The sequence below is a fragment of the Sander lucioperca genome, chromosome 5, assembly GCF_008315115.2.
Source record: "Sander lucioperca isolate FBNREF2018 chromosome 5, SLUC_FBN_1.2, whole genome shotgun sequence".
Lineage (NCBI taxonomy): Eukaryota > Metazoa > Chordata > Actinopteri > Perciformes > Percidae > Sander > Sander lucioperca.
The window spans coordinates 36,255,666-36,275,294 of NC_050177.1; the positions used below are offsets into that span (position 1 = coordinate 36,255,666).

Consider the following 19,629-nt stretch of genomic DNA (forward strand, 5'->3'; position numbering starts at 1 on the left):
GTATTTTATTACCACTTCTATTTTATGCCCTTCAACAATCAGCATTACTCTCCGATAATGGCCTTTTGTAAATATTGCAGTGTTACAAAGAAACACAAATACAAGTTTCAAAATAAGGTCCGTGGCGTGGATCCTTTTTCACAGCAAATATTTTAAATTGTCATAGCAAAAGACAAACTTTCGTTTGGTTATAAAGAAACAAAAATAACTCCATAGGGATAGGGTCTGCACAAATCATCTGGGAAGTGTTTGTTATTTATTTGTGCTTTAGAACGTAATCACTGTGAAACTATCATGAAAGCTTTATCTCTCCCTACTGTACAATGACAGCTACAAAACAAAGGCCTATTAGTTCTGCTGATATAAAGACGGACAGGTCTGGAGAAGGCCTATGTGATGTTAGCTGTTCACTGAATATGACGTGTAAGACCCACCCATTTCTAGCACTTAAGGTAATTGTTTGATTGCTCCTGGGTGGACGCAGGTGATCTGAATTGTCATGACCAGGGATATATACAGATGTAGACTGGCTTGGTTTGAATTTCCAAAAGGAGCAGTGAACCCCGATCAGACAACTCAGCTAGCCGAGCCCTGGTAGGTGGTCTGAAAGAGGTAAGACTTACACTGAGCTGGAATTGAAACCTGGCGCTGCTACACGTGTCTTTCAGTTAATTAACTTTTTCACTTTTGGGGATTTTGTTACAGTTTTGCGGCGGGGGGAGATATCGAAAACTCGGGTTCAGTTGTAGCCTTATAAGCAAATGGAAGAGTTTCAAAATGTTGCATTCTTTTATTCCAATTTCCCAAGTTAACCTGACCAGCGTTAGGCCTTTTAGTTAGCTCTTAAATCCGCGATACATGAAGCACAACTGGATCAACTGAAAAATGGCTGCCTACTGGGGCAGGGCCATCACAGAAAAGAAGTAAATTAAACGAAGAACAAAAGCTGTAAGGGAAAGTGAATGACGACTGGCGAAATCAGAGTCACACACTCGATGGATGGACGCAATTGCGGGATTGTGAAAGAGTCAAAATCCACCCCGAATTGGCCCTCATGTACATTTTTATACATTTAAATGTATTGCGCGATGGTTGTATATTTCATTAACCGACATTTAAATTAAATCCGCAAACCGCAGACTGATTCAGTAAAAAAATATTTTTCATAGTTACATTATTACAGTTGGAATGACAAACTTTCTGGACTTCATTACACACCACAACATGAAGTCTATAAATGATTGAATGGGTTACCTTCAAATCAAATAGAGGGGATGTGGGGGTGGGATTCTCTATCAGACTATTAAACAGATGCTGACTCAGGATCATCTCATTCAGTCATGGGTCGTCCTGGGATTCAGATGTGGACATGGAAACTGTGTGTCTTCTTGAGCTGGATGTGCGTGGGCCAAGCGGTGGCAGGACCGTAAGTTACCTGTACAGTTAAAAAATAATAATAGCCTGTGGTTGAATGAATTGATCATGGTTAAGGATTATATGCTGCATATTCTTGGTTGGGGTTATTTCCATGTCAGATCCAGTGAGATATGTACTGTATGTGTGTCTGTGGCTGTAGGCAGTACATGGTAGCCATTCCTGCAATTCTTGAATCTGGAGCTGAGACCAAATTCTGTGCGAGTCTCCTGCAGCCCAGCGAGACTCTGGAAATGAGCGTCACTCTGATGTCCCAAGAGAAGAATACAATCCTTCTGAAGAAGTCGTCTAGTAAAGAATTTCATACCTGCACTGAATTTAAGGTCAGCAGCTTTCCTGATTTTGATTTTTGCTCATTTCCACAAAATGTTTTAAAAATTGAGTTGGAAAACATTGATGGGATTTCATAAGTCATACACAGATTAGTAAAGAGAAGCACACAATATGAATAATGAATTGTGTAAACTGCTGTTGTAATACGTGATTTTTAAGCGTTTAAGTTACAACAGCTCAAGTTAAATCTTCATAAATCATTTTTTAATGGGATGTAATGGCTCTCGGTGTCTATAAAATATCTTTCTGTCACAGGTTCCTTTAGTGCAGGATGAAGTGGTGCAGAACTTTGTGGTGGAGGTACGAGGCAACACATTCTACTCTAAAGAAGTCCGAAAAGTTAAGATCAAAGTCTATCGACCAATGACATTCATCCAAACAGATAAACCAATCTACCTCCCAGGACAAACGGGTAATTTTGAGCTGATGGGTTTTTACTTGATTTGTTGGTTATTTGCTCTTTTTTATTTTTATTTGCCACGTTGTGTTATTGTGCATCAAATCAAAGGTCTATGATGTGGTACACAATATGGTACCATATACTGTATAGACAAGTTTCCTCTTTGCGCGTGCGTGTCCGTCCGTCTCTGTGCAAAACTATTCACCGCTTTATTGAAATCCAAGGCTGTGTCCAGAGTCCTAAATGTTAATAGCCAATTACGCAGACTGAGCTGACAGTGAGGTTTCCCTATTGGGACATTTTACCACTGCCATAGAACTGCACAAATTGTAAGTAATCAGACAACAGAGGGAAGACCAATAGTAAACTATCAATTTGTTTTTTATAACCGTCAACAGAAGACCAATCACTGGCCCGTTAGGATGTTTAACACTGCTGTAGAAGAGCTGTAAAGGCTTCATGTAATCTCTCTGCATGTCTCTCAGTGCATTTCAGAGTCATCACACTGGATACCAAGTTAAGACCTGTCAATCAGCTGGTGAGTGTTTGAACGGTCTTTCCTTAAGTCTCTTTCATAAACCGTATCAGTGATATGGTTTGATAATGGTGCAGGTTTTAGTTTTGATTGAACCAGAATATGAGCTCCTGGTGAAGCTCTGGGTCAATAGTACAACCACAGCCCCTTTAGGTAAACTACCAAGCTGCTTTGAAGGTTGCTGACCCAGTAATAAATCCATTCAACACATGTTTCTCATTTTGCAACATTTTTTCACACATTATCCCATTTAATTGGAAATACTAGTGCCATCTATACTAAAGATTACAATATAACTATTTCTTTTCTCCAGAAACTATAAATCAGAATAAATATAAGAGCTTAAGTCTTTAAATCATGACGGTGTGATCAGAGGAATACAAAGCAGGTTGTCCTAACAAATTTTTCTTTTTCTTTACAGTACAATATAATCGAAATTGAGGTAAGTAACATCCACACTTTAACATACTGGGTATATTAAACTGAAAGTTACTTTTTTTTTTATTAAGTTTTCTAATACAAATGCCTTAAAGCAAAACGCTCCAGTTGACTTATTAGGCTATAAAAGTTCAGCATGTTAATCTCCTAAAAACATGAAGTGACCAATAAGCTGTCAGGCCCGAGCTTTATGGAATGTTTCACTGATTCTGATGTCAAATGTGACAAACACACAGTGCGTTGTGTGGAGGCCTATTTTACAACTTGAACGATGACGTAAAGTGTAAGAATTCATGCTTGACCTTGGACACCAAAATTCTTGTTTTACATGCTGCATTTTCTCAATCTGTTAAGTGTTTGACAAAAATCTTAACTCAAGCTCCATTTATGAGAATTTTTTTGAGATATTAACAGCCTCTAATGTTCATCAGTAGATGGGAGTTTTTTGGTTTTTTTTGCATTGCACAAACTCCAAGATGTAAGTGGACCAAAAGTTAAGATGGATTTGTCATACTACATAAAACTTGCTTTAAAAAGGAAATAAGACAAATATTTATCTACTTTTGCAGCAAATTCTGTACAAACGCCCATTATACACTAAGACCAATATATCTGTTAATGGGCAATGATATTAGCCTACCAGTACACTTGTGTGTATGTGTCACGTTTTTATATTTTTCCTATTTGTACAACTTTACACCATGGCCCAGTTTTATCTGCCATCTTGTTGAAGAAGAAATGCCGCTCTTCCTGTATTCATGAGTTTCCTATTGTCACATGTTCTTCCCATGTACTTCACTTAACAGGATTCTAACAGCAACAGGATTGGACAGTGGCTGAATGAAACATCCAATAGTAAGATATTGCAGCTTTCTTACGCCTTGAACTCTGAGGCCCGTGAAGGAGCCTACCAAGTTACTGTGTCGATTGGGTTAGATAAAATACAACACAGCTTCAAGGTGGAAAAATACGGTAAGTTAGTTTTTTTTTTTTTTATTACCATCCATTTTAATCTGTTAAATGAAGCGAAAATGCTAATAATCCCTTTGTCCCCAGTTTTGCCTAAATTTGACCTACAAATAAATGCATCTGATGAAGTAAGTATTAATCGGGAAGAAATCAAGGCTGAAGTATGTGCAACGTAAGTAAAAGCTATTTCGCTCATTACTCTTAAATAATCTAAAATGGGTCCAGTTTAGGGAATGGTTTCTTTTTAATGGCTTTTTTTTTTCTTTCTATTTATTAGGTATACATACGGACAGCCTGTGCCAGGCAGTGTTGACTTTAAGGTGTGCCGACCTTTAGATGCTTATGTTGGTATACCCCTTGTAATCACCCGTGAACATCCAGAGGGAATCCCTGAAATCCCGATGCCTTGCTACGAGGAGACAAAGCAGGTACAGTAGCTATGGTGACAGTCTCATGATGCAAGGTGCATAGACCTTACATATCCTCCTACATAATGTACACTGTGCACATTTAAAACTACATATTGTCATCTGTCTTGTCAGTCTAATGTACAAATTGAGGAGTGTAAAAGTTCATTTTTATACAATGAGATAGTAGTTAGACAAGATTTGACAGTTAAAAGTTTTTTAGGAAGTAATGGTGAGGACGTGTGGAAAGTTTGAAATGTCCTTCACTTTCTTTTTATCTTTTATTGTGCTTTCTAGACGGATAAGAGAGGCTGTGCCACTTTCATCTTCACAATGTCAACTTTCACAAAAATTGACCAAAAGGTGCTGCGAGATGTACTGCAACTCAGTGCAAATATGGAAGAGGAGGGGACAGGCAAGTCAGAACATATATTGTACTTATATTTTAGAGTTAGTAGGCCTATAATAACAAAATTACTATGCCATGTATTGAAACAATATGGCGTACACATTGTAACATGAAGACTTCTTGTACAGGTATTTCACGCTCCCAAGAGAAGACTACTGTGATTTCATATGTTGTTGGAAAGCTGTCTTTCACTGACACTCCCAAGATTTATAGCAAAGGATCAAATGTGGAAGGAAAAGTAAGTGCATTTGGTCTTCACTTCTTCAATGTGATTCTGGACACAGTCCAACTGAAGCAGTGTGCATTCTCGGTGTTAAAACGTTGTTGTGCTTCCAACAGGTTAAAGCAGTTTATTACAATAATACACCCATTCCTGACATGCCGGTGTTCCTGTTTGAGGGTGAAAGGTGGTCAGCACGTTGGTTACAGAATCTCACAACGGACAGTGATGGTGTCGCCACTTTCTCATTCAGCACAGCTGACTTTAAAGGGGACATCCACTTACAAGTAAGAAGTAGAAACTACAATCTGTAACCCAACATTTATCATGAAGCTGATAACGCAGTCCAAATCAAATGGTTCGTTCCAATATGGCACCTTAGTCAGTTGCAGCATATTGACAATCTGTCTATACCTAAAAAATTGTTATGGCTGTAAAAACTGAAGCTTTCTTCTACTTCATCTGCCATGATCTCATTTATAGTGGGTTTTTCTTTTTCTCTGCTCTCTAGGTTAGCGACACACCGACACTGGGCTACCCTCCTTACAGAACGCCATACTATGATTCTAAAGATCACACAGTGTCTTTGGCCACACTTTCTTCTCCTGATACTAAAACAGTCAGCTTCCTGGACGTGAAGAAGAAGGATGAACCACTTTCCTGTGACAAAGAAGAAGACATCTCCATCCAGTACACCGTAGTTGGAGAGGCCCAGGGCTTTATGGATGTGATGTATCTGGTGAGTGGTTGGTGAACTATTTTCCTCTCACCACTTCCAGAGACATGGACATGGGGAAGATGTTTTTAAAACAAGCTTTACATCACTACCCAGGAGATGTTGTGCTACATGTTAACATTTAAGCATTGACAACATTGAGAAATGGAGTTTGACAGCTAACATTAGGGCCAACCCTGTTTACCGTTGCAAGCACTGTACTGGAAACGCTGTAAAAGAAATCTGCAAAAGAAATTCCAGATGTGAGTTTCCACTACCTTCATCCAAATATTAAAAACTGAGCAAGTCAAGCTAAATATCCAGTCTGTGCGATTAAGCCACTGGAGAATCACAAAGGACCGTTTAGGGAAAAGGATCAAATTCGATGCGTAATGCAACTCAACCACTGAAAGTGGTCGGACATTCGGGTGTGTCATGCTAGTAGTGGCTAATGTAGCTGATGGGTTCCACACCCCCAGACTTTTATCATGTTGAAACTTGTAGTCTTCAGCCCCCAACCAATGCTGACTTATGCAAGGTAACATGTTGTTACATTTTACTGAGTATCTTATTAAATATCCTGCTCTGGATATGTTGATGTTGCCTTTGAATAACTCCTCCTTTTTCAACTGACTTAAATGGAAAACTTTTTGACATGAACCATATAAACATATTCAGCTATGTACTTAATCACATGACAGAACCTCACAGCAGACATGTGATGTTGCATTACTCATTCTTTTTTCATTCTTTCAAATTTCCCAGGTCTTATCAAGAGGAGCCATTGTTTTACAAGGAGTTGAACGGGTCAAAGTCAAAAATAAATTGGGTGAGCAAAATGACTTGTCTTAAATGATCTTTTGAATTAGCATCTATTGATCTATGGAGTCATGTCAGTGATGATTGTTGTTCATGTTTCAGTGAATGAGGGCGAGGTGTCCTTTAAGCTGACGGTGTCTCCAGACATGGCACCAGACGTCCAGGTTGTGGCTTACGCCATCCTCCCCAGTGAGACTGTGATCGCCAACAGCGCTGACTTCTCTACTGAAAAATGCTTCAGTCAAAAGGTCAGCCTGAGAAGAACGAAGACATGTGGCAAAGGCTGTTCTTGTCAGATTTTAGGTGCAGAATCAAAGTGTTTGTTGGTTGTTACAAAACCTCAATACAGCATGTAGCCTTTTCTTGAGGGGGAAAAAAGCCGGTTATCTATGGAAGACATTTTTTGGAGCAATTTTTAAGTATCCCATTGAAATGAATTACATTAACCTCCTACATGTTGGGGCCACGTCTATTTTCTGTCATGACGGACAACCTTTTCTGACTCTATTGCATGGGTAGGGTGGTATAATCCATATGCAGTCTTGGCTAGTTATACTAACACAAGATTATTTATGCATCAAGCATTTCCCTTGTCTGATGTCATGCCAGCCAATTTAGGTGGAATGGTTTATGTGAAAGTTTAATAAATGCAGCATTGATTTTTGGCCTCTAGGCTCTGACTCTGTTACTCCTCGAAAGGAAGCACCAACCTTAGCAGAGCAGCGAATGCGGCCGACCTCCAGCTCACCCAGTAGAGTATGTGCCCCATGTTGGCTGAGTCCTTGGTAGCTTTCTGGGTTAAGTCGACCTGTGGCCCTTTGCTGCATGTCATTCCCTCTGTCTGTCCCCAATTTCTTACTATCACTATTGAATACAATTTTTAAAAATATCTTTTAAGAACAGGACTTCTGATTTTAAAAATCAATCTGGGAGAAAAAAAATGCACGATTGTGTCAGGTTGAAAAGATCCCAGGTTCTCATCTACCACTAAAGTCCAGATGGTGCACTCTCGGTGTCTTTTCCGATTGTGTCAGGTGTCGCTGGAGTTTTGTCCGACCTCGGCTGTCCCAGGAGAGGAGACCATCATGCAGGTTACCGCCCAGCCAGAATCTCTGTGTGGTGTGAGTGCTGTTGACCAGAGCGTCCTCATCAAGGAGCCAGGGAAGACTCTGGATGCAGACAAGGTAACTACTGGAATCAACCAAAACTATATGCATACATAATTTGTTACCTCTGCATAATCTTTTGCACATTTTTACTCAGCTGTTATCTATCATGGTTAATCTTTCTTCCTTTTCTCGCTCTACCAGTTGTACATTGTTATCAACTGTGCAATTCAGCTCAATGGTGATTTTGTTCTTTTTACCCAGTTGTAAGCATGCTGTTATGAAAATGTTAAAGTATAAGATTATGATCACATATGTGAGGTGTAGCCCTCTGTAAGAGTCTGCTTTATGGATAAAGGTAATGATTTGACAAATATACTTTACATCCACGTTTCAAGATATAAGAGTAGGCCTTAGTGTCCAAGAGTTTCCCAATTGTCAGATCTTCATAGAACATCAAACATTGTCAGTTTATAACTTTGAACCAAACCTTTCTTTTCAGATATTTCAATTGTTGCCTGTCACAAAATTGTCGTATATTCCATATGACATTGAAGATAGTGTAGAGTGTTTGCCTCTGAGACCGAGAAAATATGTTTTGCCATACCCCCATGGTGATGGAACAGCTGATGCTTATACAGTTTTCCAGGTACTTCCTGCACAAATGACTGTACAAAATATACTAATAAATTATTGTTGCACATTTATCAACTTTTCAGTGATGCCTGTTTGTTGTTGGATTATCTAGAATGTAGGGATGAAGATGGCAACGAACATGGATATCAGAGTGCCTTCATGCCTCAAATACAAAGGAAACGAATACTACCAGGGCTATGGTGACTTTATTTTTTTTTTGCTCCATCAAGTGATGCATGCTGAATATTTACTTACTCATTAAAACAGGTCAGTGTGTCATTGCTTTGGTTTTTACCTAATGGAATATGTTCTACTTTTTTCCTACCATAGCCATAAGGAAAGAAGTAATGGTAGCCGGTTTCCCTGTCCCTGAAGCTGCTGGGGCTCCTAATATGCCATCTCCTGATATTTCACCATTAGTGACAGTCCGCACTTTCTTCCCTGAGACCTGGATATGGGACCTGGTAGAAGTTGGGTTAGTTTTTGCCACAGAGGGTTTTGATGGTCCTATGTGTGTTTGAGGGCATTTGTGTGTGCACCCGAGTCTCTCTCGGACTTCCTGCTGTCTCCCTCCACACGTGAATGGCATGAAAGTAATTTACTGGCACTGCTCCTTTATTTTAGCATAATGTATGTCATTTTACAGATTTACAATTTTCTTTTAAAATTGTGTATGGGGAATGGTCTTTTTGGGCTAGAGTACACACTAAACCCAGTATAACTGCATTTAGTGAGTTTCTGAGATCTCAAGGATGCAGCATATGAAACAATTTCACATTTCCACATTCTTTTTAGGTAACAGTAACTACAATGTGGTGGTGTTACTGCAATTAAGTCTACACATTAGTAATCTACTCATAGTTGTTTTTTGACTAATCTGACTCATGCGAGTATGTTCAAGTTCACCGTATGCATCTGTGTATCTTCTGATCCAGAGAGTCTGGAACGAAGGATGTGTCCCTCACTGTCCCGGACACCATCACCACCTGGGAGACGGAGGCTTTCTGTCTGTCTCCTCAGGGTTTCGGCTTGGCTCCACGTAAAAACATCACCGTCTTCCAGCCCTTCTTCCTGGAGCTCAGCCTGCCCTACTCCATCATCCGGGGGGAGCACTTTGAACTGAAGGCAACCACCTTCAACTACCTGACCAGCTGCATCATGGTAATTTTTTTTTTTTTCATGACCTATAAATACTAATGTTAGCATGCTAACATTCCTGCTATGGTAACATGCTGATGTCTAGCAGGTGTCATGTTTGCCATTTTCCCCACCTTTATTGTGTTAGATTTAATGAGTTGAAACTAAAGACAACGGTTTTTTCTCAAACAGATTGCATCACTGCACTAGTTGCCCATTAATACATTTTAATACATTTTTAAAATTTGTAATTACATACAAGATCACCATGGTCTTGCCCCAGATTACATTAAAGAGTTTTTAACCCCTTATAGCCCAGCCGAGCCCGTACAATCAGCTGATCTAAATTGTTTAGCTACTCCACCAACCAGACTGAAAAGGGTGACCGTGCGTTTTCGGCTTTGGAGAAGCCTTCCTCTCAGTGTGAGATCGGCTGACTCCACAGCAGCTTTTAAACGCCTCCTTAAAACTAATTTTTATGAGATGGCTTACACTTAACTAGGTCTTCTCTTCCATTCTCGCAACACTGCGTATTTCCTCTTTTTGCTACTATAATTGATTGAACTGATTTCTAAAGCCCTGTTCGTTCAGGGGGGTGGGGGGGGGGCGGTGTAGATGGACTTACATTGGTTTCTGATTCTGAATTCATATCCTGTAAATCTTTAAGCATTAAGCACAAAGTGCTTTCCAGATTAAAAGTGCTATATAAATAAAATTATTATGATTGTATTAGATTTTACCCACTCCCTTTTCAATGTGGAATCAAAGGCACCTTTTTAAAACATTGAAACCTGTAATTGATTGCTGTTTAACTTCACCCACCTCTCCAGCCGGTCCTGTCAACTCACTCACCAAGTTTCAAGTAAATATTTGGAATAATCCTATTTTTTTTTTTTTCTTAAGTCAGTCTTCAAACTGCTCGATAATAAGATGTCTCCTTTTTATTTGGAACAACAACATTTGCAAGATGTACCGGGGAAAGGTTAAATGCTGCATCCTTTTGCTGCAGTTTGAACAGTTTTTTTGCATTTGCCATAAATCTCCAGTTTTAAAATATATTCTTCTCTCTCTCTTGAACAGGTCACTGTGACTCCAACCCCCTCCTTAGATTACACCCTCACCCCCCTCTCTGGTGACCAGTACACATCCTGTCTGTGTGGCAGTGAGCGCAAGATCCTCAGCTGGACCATGGCCCCCTCAGTCTTAGGTGAGAGTCAAGCTTTTATCCACAAAGCTGCCGAGGTGGAGGAGCCCTTTTTGATCTGTTAAATCGGTGAGATCCACCTTAGTGACAAAATGTTGTTCTGAATCAAGTTTCAAACTTTTTGTTCTTTTTAGGAGTTGTAAATGTGTCAGTGAGTGCTGAGGCCGTGACATCCCAAATTTCATGTGACAATGAGGTTGTGAGCGTGCCTGAAAGGGGACGAATTGACGTGGTCACACGACCTCTCATAGTAAAGGTTGGTAACTTAAAACAAGATGATAAAGGGAGAACATTTTTATCCATTAACCAAATGGAAACTCTGTAACTCGCATAATTTCTTTCCCTCTCAGGCTGAGGGAACTGAGATGACAAAGACCTACAACTGGCTGCTCTGCCCAAAAGGTCAGTACGGTTTACACCAGGCCTGGCCCATCAAACATGTGAAAAGACAAATACGGGAAGTTAGGAGAAGTTGAGTAGATGGCATGTTAAAAACATGTAATGGAGACCTTCACTACTTGCAGATAGCACTTAGTTTCAGTGCGATTATGGCAGATTTGTCAAGGTTAGCACAGGTGTTAGATTTACTGTAATTAAATACATTTTTATCAACCTAATGAAAGAACCCTCCATTCTTATGGTTTTTATTTTTCTTAATCCAGTCTAACATGTTTCAATACATGATCCACTAACTGTCCGTTTAATCTAAAAGACATCTTTGGTTTAGTGCTGAGTGTTTGTTCTGTCTCTCTCTGTTCACAGGGAAAGCTTTGACAGATGAAATGAACATACAACTCCCTGAGAACGTGATTGATGGATCTGCCCGTGCTTCAGTATCAGTCCTTGGTAAATTAATAGAAAATTCATTTTAATTGAGAGTTGCTTTAACCAAGAAAATTCTAGGAAGGGAACAGGCTTCCATCAAAAATAAAAATCTGTGGTTAGAATGAAAATGAGTCAATTGAACAATGTAAAGTCAAAATACAAAGTGCATTTATACCTTCAACATATTATAATATTTTCTGTCGGGATTAACAAAAGGTGGTATAAGAACATACAGTTTGTCTTTCAAGCCCCAGTAGAAAGTAAAGGTCAGGTTAGTTACGTGTTCGGTCTCAGTGATTCCGTGTTTTTGGGCAGGTGACATTCTGGGCCGGGCTCTGAAGAACCTGGATGGGCTGCTGCAGATGCCGTATGGATGTGGTGAGCAGAACATGGCGCTCCTTGCCCCAAACATCTACATCCTCGAGTACCTGAGAAACACACAGCAGCTGACCCCAGCCATCAGGGAAAAGGCTACCAACTTCCTGACCAGTGGTGAGTCTCCGTTTATTTTGGTAGCGTCTGCTACATTCTGGTGCTAGTTGCACAAAATATAATAAGCAGCGTGCATAATCGCTTGACAGTGCTCGTCATTCATATTAGAGACTACAGATCAGGAGCACCCTGCTGGCCTCTGGGTTATGGTGCTGACAACAGGCCCCCACAACACCATAACTTCTAGGCCACCAGGGCAACCTTGGTGCATGTCATTCCTTCTTTCTCTCCCCTAATTTCCTGTCATCTTTTTACTGTCAGCTGTCCAGTAAAGGCATAAAATGTTGGGGTTTTTTGCTTTGTTTTTTAAATCTGTACATTCACACTTACAGAGCTGTTTTAAACAAATTCACCTAAAATCATGAGCTTATCAGAAATCAAATCTGTAAATTCCCTATAAAACGTGTTTCTTTTGTTATACAGGCTACCAGAGACAGCTAAATTACAAAGATAAGGACGGTGCTTACAGCACATTTGGAGCAGGACCAGGGAACACTTGGTGAGAACATTACTGGTCAATCATCCACAAAGAATAATTAATTATATATTGACATGTGCAACATTTACTATGACATACAGTTTATACTTGTAGAGTAGATGATTATCGTGAGCCATTAAACGGATCATAAGTGCTTCCTCTTGTCTTTTTTTTTTTTTCTGTGTAACGTTTTTATTTTATTATCCTCAGGCTGACAGCATTTGTGCTGAGATCTTTTTCCAAAGCCCAGTCTTTCATCTACATTGACCCAGCGAACATTGAAGCGTCCGTGACTTGGCTGAAAAGTAAACAACGAAAAAATGGCTGTTTTGAACAGTCAGGAAAGCTCTTCCACAACATAATGAAGGTAATTAAAGTCCCTCTTTACTAGAGTTTGTATACCAATGACCACTGAAACTAAAGAAGGTCAGTATGTTAATTTTACTAAATGATGCTTTTGCTGTAGTTAAATGGAAATGCACCATCAGGACTTTCATTCATGTCTCAGTAGTAAGAAATGCAGACTGGGGCCCACTTCACGAAATTTGTGACCAACAACAATTTGCAATATGGGATAATTCTCTTAGATTAATTTCAACAGGTTTCACTCATCAAAACAAATGCCATAATTGTGACTCATGCATGCGAGAGCCCTGTGGGACTCACAAATGTATTTGCATTTTCCGACTGACGCGCATTTGGAAATGGTGGCGATGTCCTGTTTCACAAATGCTTAAGTCTACTTGAGTGGGGCGGTCCAGTGATCTGTCTATATACAAATGTACAGTATTTTTAATATACAAATTGTGCATATATACTAAATCCATTTACCCTTTATTTTATAAAGTTTTTTTTTTTTCCAAAAGTGTCACATCTAGTAAACTCCACCACATTTTAGCCCCTTATGTATTGAAAGGATTTCTATCCAAAAGTGACTTGTCTTTGAATCGAGTCTCATACCTACATGTAAATCTGATCATTTGTCTTGTGAGGTTGAGCTGAGAGTTTATGGTTTGAATTATGGTGGAGGTGGTCTGATAAATCTATTAGGACTCCATTATATCAACCAGGGAATCCTAATACTAACCAAAGGGAAGGGGACTAAGTACCCAGAGCCCTCGCGTGAGGGCGGCCCAAAAGATGCTAGAATGAACAGTTGTGGATGCAGGGAGGGGCCAATAGAGGGCCTTTTTTACCAGGCCCAGAATTTTGCCCATTGCCTCTGGCTATGGGGGAAATAGACTGGCTTTGGCTAAAATTGATAGTGGAGATGGCAAAAGGGAAGAATACTGTTTAAAATACACAGCCAATGACAGGCCTACATTCTGCATCCAGTGAGTCAGACTAGATCACTAATTACTTATGCTTCCTCTTTACAGGGTGGTGTGTCTGATGAAGTTACTCTCAGTGCCTACATCACTGCTGCCTTCTTGGAAATGAATATGTACATAGATGTGAGTTGATTATTTGTAATATGAATGTATATGTACTAGTGCTGTCAGTTGAACGCGTTAACGCAAACCCATTTTAACAGCGTCTTTTCTTTTTTTTTATCGGGAGATTAATGTTCTTTTTGGCCAAGCAAACTTTGTAGTTTTTTTTCCACATGCTGTTGCAACAACTAACGTTAGAAAAACTAACATCACGCCGGATCTAGCTAGACCGGAAACGAAACGGTCACGTCGCGCACACTTGTTTGGGCTTGCGAGCCGGCCAAAGAGTAGTAGGCTAACGTTATGTTTTGAGTGGATGGCGAGGGTGAGACTCCGAAATGGATGCCAATAAGATTCTGAATGGAAAGTTTACTTTTTAAAAAGTTGTCGAGGGGGACGGTAGTTTCACGCATACACTGCCTGTATGACGCGGAGATTCTCATTAACACTGGACGTCAGTGAGTAATGAAAATTATTTAGAAGTTACTGCACACTATATTGACTATGTATATCAGCATATGGTTTTAGGACTGTTTCATTTTTTTGACTGTTTTTGTCATTTGGGACCTTGTCCACCCCCTTTTCTGTCCAGGAGAATTGTTACATTCATTATTAGAAAACCATAGGTTACAAATGTCGTGCTGTGGCAACTGGTTTTTGGACCATTTTGATTGTACTGTATAAGCAAAGTGTTACATCTCAGTTAGGTACTTGTAGGAATTGTGCAATAATGACAGATTCACACATTTTTCTTTACAGTAAATGAATTACAAATATTAAAGTAAAGTTAAAAAAGTAACTTTCTTTGCATTCATTTGATTCCCAATCAAGATACACTGGTAAGAATGGCTGTCCAATGTTAATATGTACTTAAACAGTTCTGAAATGCAAAATAATTGATTAAAACATGCAATTTAATCGTGATTAACTATAGAAATTTGGCAATTAATTGCGATTTAAAAAATGAATCGTTTGACAGCCCTAATATGTACGTAAGATGCATTGTAGTATTTAAATATTTGTCATAGCACTAAAGATTCTGTGAACCGTAGTTGGAAACACTAACTTTTTTTTTTACAGTTTTTAATGGACCAGTGTGTAGGCTGTAGGGGGGGGTCTATTGGCAGAAATGTCGAAGAGTAAACCTCTCTATATGGGTGCCTGCTCTACCAGGTGAGCTAACCAGGCGCCCCAAAGGAGAACTTAATAAGTAGTCTCACTGGTCTTTTATTTCTTATTGCTCATTGTCATACAGTTCCAATTTTCAACAATGCAACTTCAGTAACACTTAAAAATATAAATGTAAAATACAACAATAGCAGTTACAGTGCAGTATAAGAAGTGAACAATTATTTAAAGAGGCAGCATCAAAAAGGGGTCGTCAGCCTTGCTTTAAAAGAACAGTTGCGGCAGACCTGCAGTTTTCTGGGATTTTGTTCCAGATATGTGGAGCATTAAAACTGAATGCTGCTTCCCCCTGTTTAGTTCTGACTCTGGGGACAGAAACTCAGCAGCGAAAGACAATGTATTCTTTTAATCTGTTCTAGGATCCTGCGGTTCATGGACCTGTGAATGCTAGTTTGTCTTGCCTCAAGAAGTCCATCAGTGACCTCAGCAACACCTACACCACAGCTCTGCTGGCGTACGTCTTCACCCTGGCACGAGACATGGAGACCCGTGCTCACCTACTGAAGCACCTAGACGCTGTTGGTTTACAAGAAGGTGAGTCTTCCTCCTACAGGAAATCATTCTGGCTTCATTACTGTGACGAAGCTTACCCTGTGCCTGTTTCTCTTTGTGGATGGCTGTTTTTTAGGAGGTTTCCTCCACTGGTCTCAGACAGCAACAGAAACGTCAGCCTCTCTGTCTGTGGAGATCAGCTCCTATGTGCTGCTGGCTAAACTCAGTGCCTCTCCGACTGTTGAAGACCTGGGCTACGCCAGCCGCATCGTTAGATGGCTGACTAGCCAGCAGAACTATTATGGAGGATTCTCCTCCACACAGGTACAGCCCAGACAGGGTTAAGCTGGACTTGAAGTCAAATGCACAGTAATCTTTTCTGGGACAAATAAGATGAACAAAGTTATTTAAAATTGTATGGCTTAGCTGTGACCTAAAGCCCATTTGTCTGACAGTCCGTTATCCCGTGAACAATGGCATGGCACAAAGGAAAAACAGCCCTGTTTTCATGTTTGACAATGCATTTTTCTGCTTCAATGTTTCTTTCTTTGGCTTATTAAGTATAGGAGCATTTCTCTCCACTTAAAAAAAAAAAAGGAAAAAAAAGCTTTTTTAATTGAAACTCATTATTTAGACATAGTTCTCACAGGACCGCAACATTGCCCGATACGAGTAGTGACAATTATACCATATCAAGAACAGCATTGTTTTATCCCATTAACTACAAATAAAACTAAATGTGCATACTATTTTTAAATGGTAATTTTCTTAATTGATTTCTGTATGAAAATCAACAATTGGAGACCTGAAATTGAACTCCTACATATGAAAGCTGCTACAGGTGTAAACAAAAGAACATTTACTTTTGTATAAATTTAAGCACAAGTATTAGGTATTTTCTTTTGTGTGTGTTAGGACACCGTGGTGGCTCTTCAGGCTCTGGCTCTCTACTCCACTCTGGTGTTCAGTCTAAAGGGTTCAAGCACAGTGACGGTCCAGTCTCCCAGTGGCCAGCTGATGTTTGATGTGAATCAGAACAACAAACTGCTCTACCAGGAGAAGCAGCTGCAGGACGTGACAGGAAAGTACAGCCTGGAGGTGAAGGGCACTGCATGTGCTGCAATACAGGTCAGTGGTTTGATGTACATAAACCACCAATCCTGATGCTTCATACTGTACATTTGAACCAACTTCAGCAAAAAGATTCTTGAGATTCTTGTTCACTTTTTATGAATATTAATTACTTTCCTTGTTTAGATTTCTCTTGTCTATAACATCCCAACTCCTGCTGATGTTACCACTCTCAGTGTTGAGGTCAAACCAGAGGCCGACTGCACCAGCAAAAGACCCAAACTCAGTCTGACCCTAACGTCCCTGTAAGTAATCAACAAGCAGATCCACGACATGGACAAATACTGAAGTTTTTGGCAAACAATCCTCTGCATCTACCAACTTGAACTATGGAACTGTTGGTGGATGGACAGGGGAGGAATGTTAATGTTTATGTAACTTGGTAGCTAAAACTCGGCTCAAACGGTAAATGGAGCCTTCCAAAGCACCAGATTGACATCATATTTTTATGGTACTTGCATTACAGATATAGTGGAAAAGAGTCCAGTACAAACATGGTTATCCTGGATATCAAAATGCTCTCTGGATTTGTCCCAGACCCAGAGTCTTTGAACATGGTGAGTGATTACAGTAACTTTAAACTGAGTAGTATTTGTATCAGTTGTTGTTGTCATGATAACAGCTGATTAATGTCTCCTCACAGCTCAAAGGTGCCCTGCTGGTGGATCGTGTTGAACAAAAGGAGGATCATGTTCTGGTGTACATACGGGAGGTGAGAGGGCTTTAAAGTGACAAACGAGAGCTGATTCTCTCCAGATTTGTTACTGATCATGTTGTCTGTTTTTCTTCCAACAGTTACCGAAGGACACAGGCATCAACCACAGCCTAAAGCTCATACAGGAGCACCAAGTGGAGAACCTGAAGCCAGCCGTGGTCAAGATCTACGACTACTACCAGCCAAGTAAATCAGTCCTCTCTAAACCTCATTCACAGAAGTCACAGCACACACTGCTCCGTGGTAGCTGTACAACAACCTGAACAGTTATCAGAATAGTCATTTATAGTATGTTAAATATTATGGGCTATTGAACACATGATGCAAGTTTGACTCACTTTCTACTTTTTTTCCCTTAAGGTGACCAGTCTGATACAGAATACATCCACCCTTGTGTGGCAGGTAACAAACTATAATAACATACAGAAGCACTATGACGTATGTAGATGTAAATTGGAATTGTTTAAGAGATTGTAAAAGTGCCAATTTTGTAACCTATAACCAAATGAAGCATACAACTAGTGTAGACTGTAAAGCTCGCACCAAATATTTGCAACGAGGAAAAAACATTTTAGAACGTTGCAGCAGTCTGATGGTGTCGCCTGCGACTCAGCTTGTCAAGTCGCCATTGGCTGGTTTTAGAACGTAAGGCACGTCGCCTGTTTGAACAGCCAATTAGCTCGTAGCGAAGTCAGCTGGTCAAGACAGTTACAAACTGTTAGCTGGTCGAAAATGGCAGAGTAGGGGGATACTTTTATTTTTGCTCAACTGTTACATCTGCCCTCTTTTCCCTTATCAAGAGAATAGTGTTACTAAGGAAACATACGCTGTATATCTATGAGCTGTAGAAGCAGTTATCATCATCCGTTCCCCTGGTGACACGCTGTCTCGATGGTTAATGTTTGGCTGATTAGAGGTGACACCAACTCCCCTAAACTCTAGCTCAGCCGGTAGAGCGTGCGCCCCATGTAGGCTGAGTCCTTGGCAGCGGCCGGCGTTCAAATCCAACCAGTGGCCTATTTGCTGCATGTCATCACTTCTATCTCCCCCCATTTCATGCCATTCTTCAGATGCTCTATCAAATAATAAAAAATTAGGAAAAAAATGCAAACAAATTCTGACCTTCTTGTTTTTTTACTGGAAATTAACTATCATTCATATGCTACAAATTATATCCAGCTACAAAAAAAGCTGGAAGTTCAAATGAAGTAGGTCTACAGAGTCGTTGCTATGAAGAGGATACACTGTCTCGTATAGTAGCATTGGTGTAAACTGTCAGGATTCAGAATGTTGCAAATCTTTGGTATGAACCGGCTTAAGTCTTCGCAATGAATTTTTATTTTTCATTATTTCTTTTGCAGCTTGAAGAGCGTGTGGTCAGTCCTCGAGTCGTCCAGAAGATGCATATTATGTACTTAACACCACGTCTGTTTGTATTTCCTTGTTAGTATTCTGCCACAACCCCTTACAGCTGTGTAACTACTGTGTCTGAAGTGAAATACATGCATAATGGACAATTAAATAATGTGACGTTAATGTCCCGCTTGAAACTGGTCTTTTGTTGAACTTTTTCCACTGTTTAATCTTTCTGCTGTGTATTTATGGTATGTCTTTTATCCAAAGACCAGAAGTTGTGCGGCTCAGCTTAGTGTGGAAATGCAGTCACAAAAGCAAAAAGTGTTCTTTAGATAATTTAGATAATATATAAACTATATCAGACTCTTGGAGAATCTACAAATCCCATCTCCTAAAGCAGTTGGACATTCAGTTTAGCATTCATATTTTTCTGACCACTTGGTAAGCTGGCAACACTAGACTGACTATTAGTTTATGAACATGTTGGCAAACAATTCACTATTCACACAAGCAGACGCAGGCAACATTAGTGTAAATTGGGTTAAATGCAATCTTTGCTCTACTTTTATCTCAGTTTTGACTGAAATTAGACTTAAAGCTATCCAGGTGACCAGAATTACAACTTCAATGGAAGGATTTTGATTTATTTGCTGGATAAGTTGATGCTACTGTATATCACGGGTCTGCTCCAAGAAATAGGTTGTTTGGATTAATTGGCTCCCTCAAAACTGGAACATGGACCGGTCCAAACTAAGAA

At 39.8% G+C, this 19,629-nt stretch overlaps 1 protein-coding gene across 1 annotated transcript; it reads left to right on the top strand.

Moving 5' to 3' along the window:
• The first annotated feature begins 385 nt into the window (after nucleotides 1-385).
• Nucleotides 386-19,052, top strand: LOC116039004 (alpha-2-macroglobulin-like). Its single transcript, XM_031283759.2, has 37 exons — nucleotides 386-612; nucleotides 1,339-1,426; nucleotides 1,577-1,757; nucleotides 2,023-2,179; nucleotides 2,653-2,705; nucleotides 3,124-3,144; nucleotides 3,947-4,112; nucleotides 4,197-4,281; nucleotides 4,387-4,537; nucleotides 4,814-4,931; nucleotides 5,054-5,163; nucleotides 5,265-5,432; nucleotides 5,657-5,884; nucleotides 6,626-6,689; nucleotides 6,782-6,927; nucleotides 7,714-7,863; nucleotides 8,288-8,434; nucleotides 8,534-8,621; nucleotides 8,752-8,896; nucleotides 9,357-9,582; nucleotides 10,639-10,765; nucleotides 10,897-11,018; nucleotides 11,113-11,164; nucleotides 11,525-11,608; nucleotides 11,903-12,079; nucleotides 12,503-12,578; nucleotides 12,768-12,924; nucleotides 13,937-14,011; nucleotides 15,538-15,712; nucleotides 15,807-15,994; nucleotides 16,586-16,798; nucleotides 16,928-17,046; nucleotides 17,268-17,358; nucleotides 17,445-17,513; nucleotides 17,597-17,702; nucleotides 17,877-17,918; nucleotides 18,878-19,052. Exons 2-37 carry the CDS (start codon nucleotides 1,341-1,343, stop codon nucleotides 18,880-18,882), a joined length of 4,368 nt encoding a protein of 1,455 aa, XP_031139619.2. The 5' UTR covers nucleotides 386-612; nucleotides 1,339-1,340; the 3' UTR covers nucleotides 18,883-19,052.
• The last annotated feature ends 577 nt before the right edge of the window (nucleotides 19,053-19,629 follow it).

Bases quoted from the DNA above. Each gene is read 5' to 3' on its own strand.
- LOC116039004 (XM_031283759.2), top strand. From the start codon at position 1,341: ATGGGTCGTCCTGGGATTCAGATGTGGACATGGAAACTGTGTGTCTTC. The intron at 5,433-5,656 runs GTAAGAAGTAGA...TCTGCTCTCTAG, and splicing joins AAGGGGACATCCACTTACAA to GTTAGCGACACACCGACACT. The intron at 7,864-8,287 runs GTAACTACTGGA...CTTTCTTTTCAG, and splicing joins AGACTCTGGATGCAGACAAG to ATATTTCAATTGTTGCCTGT.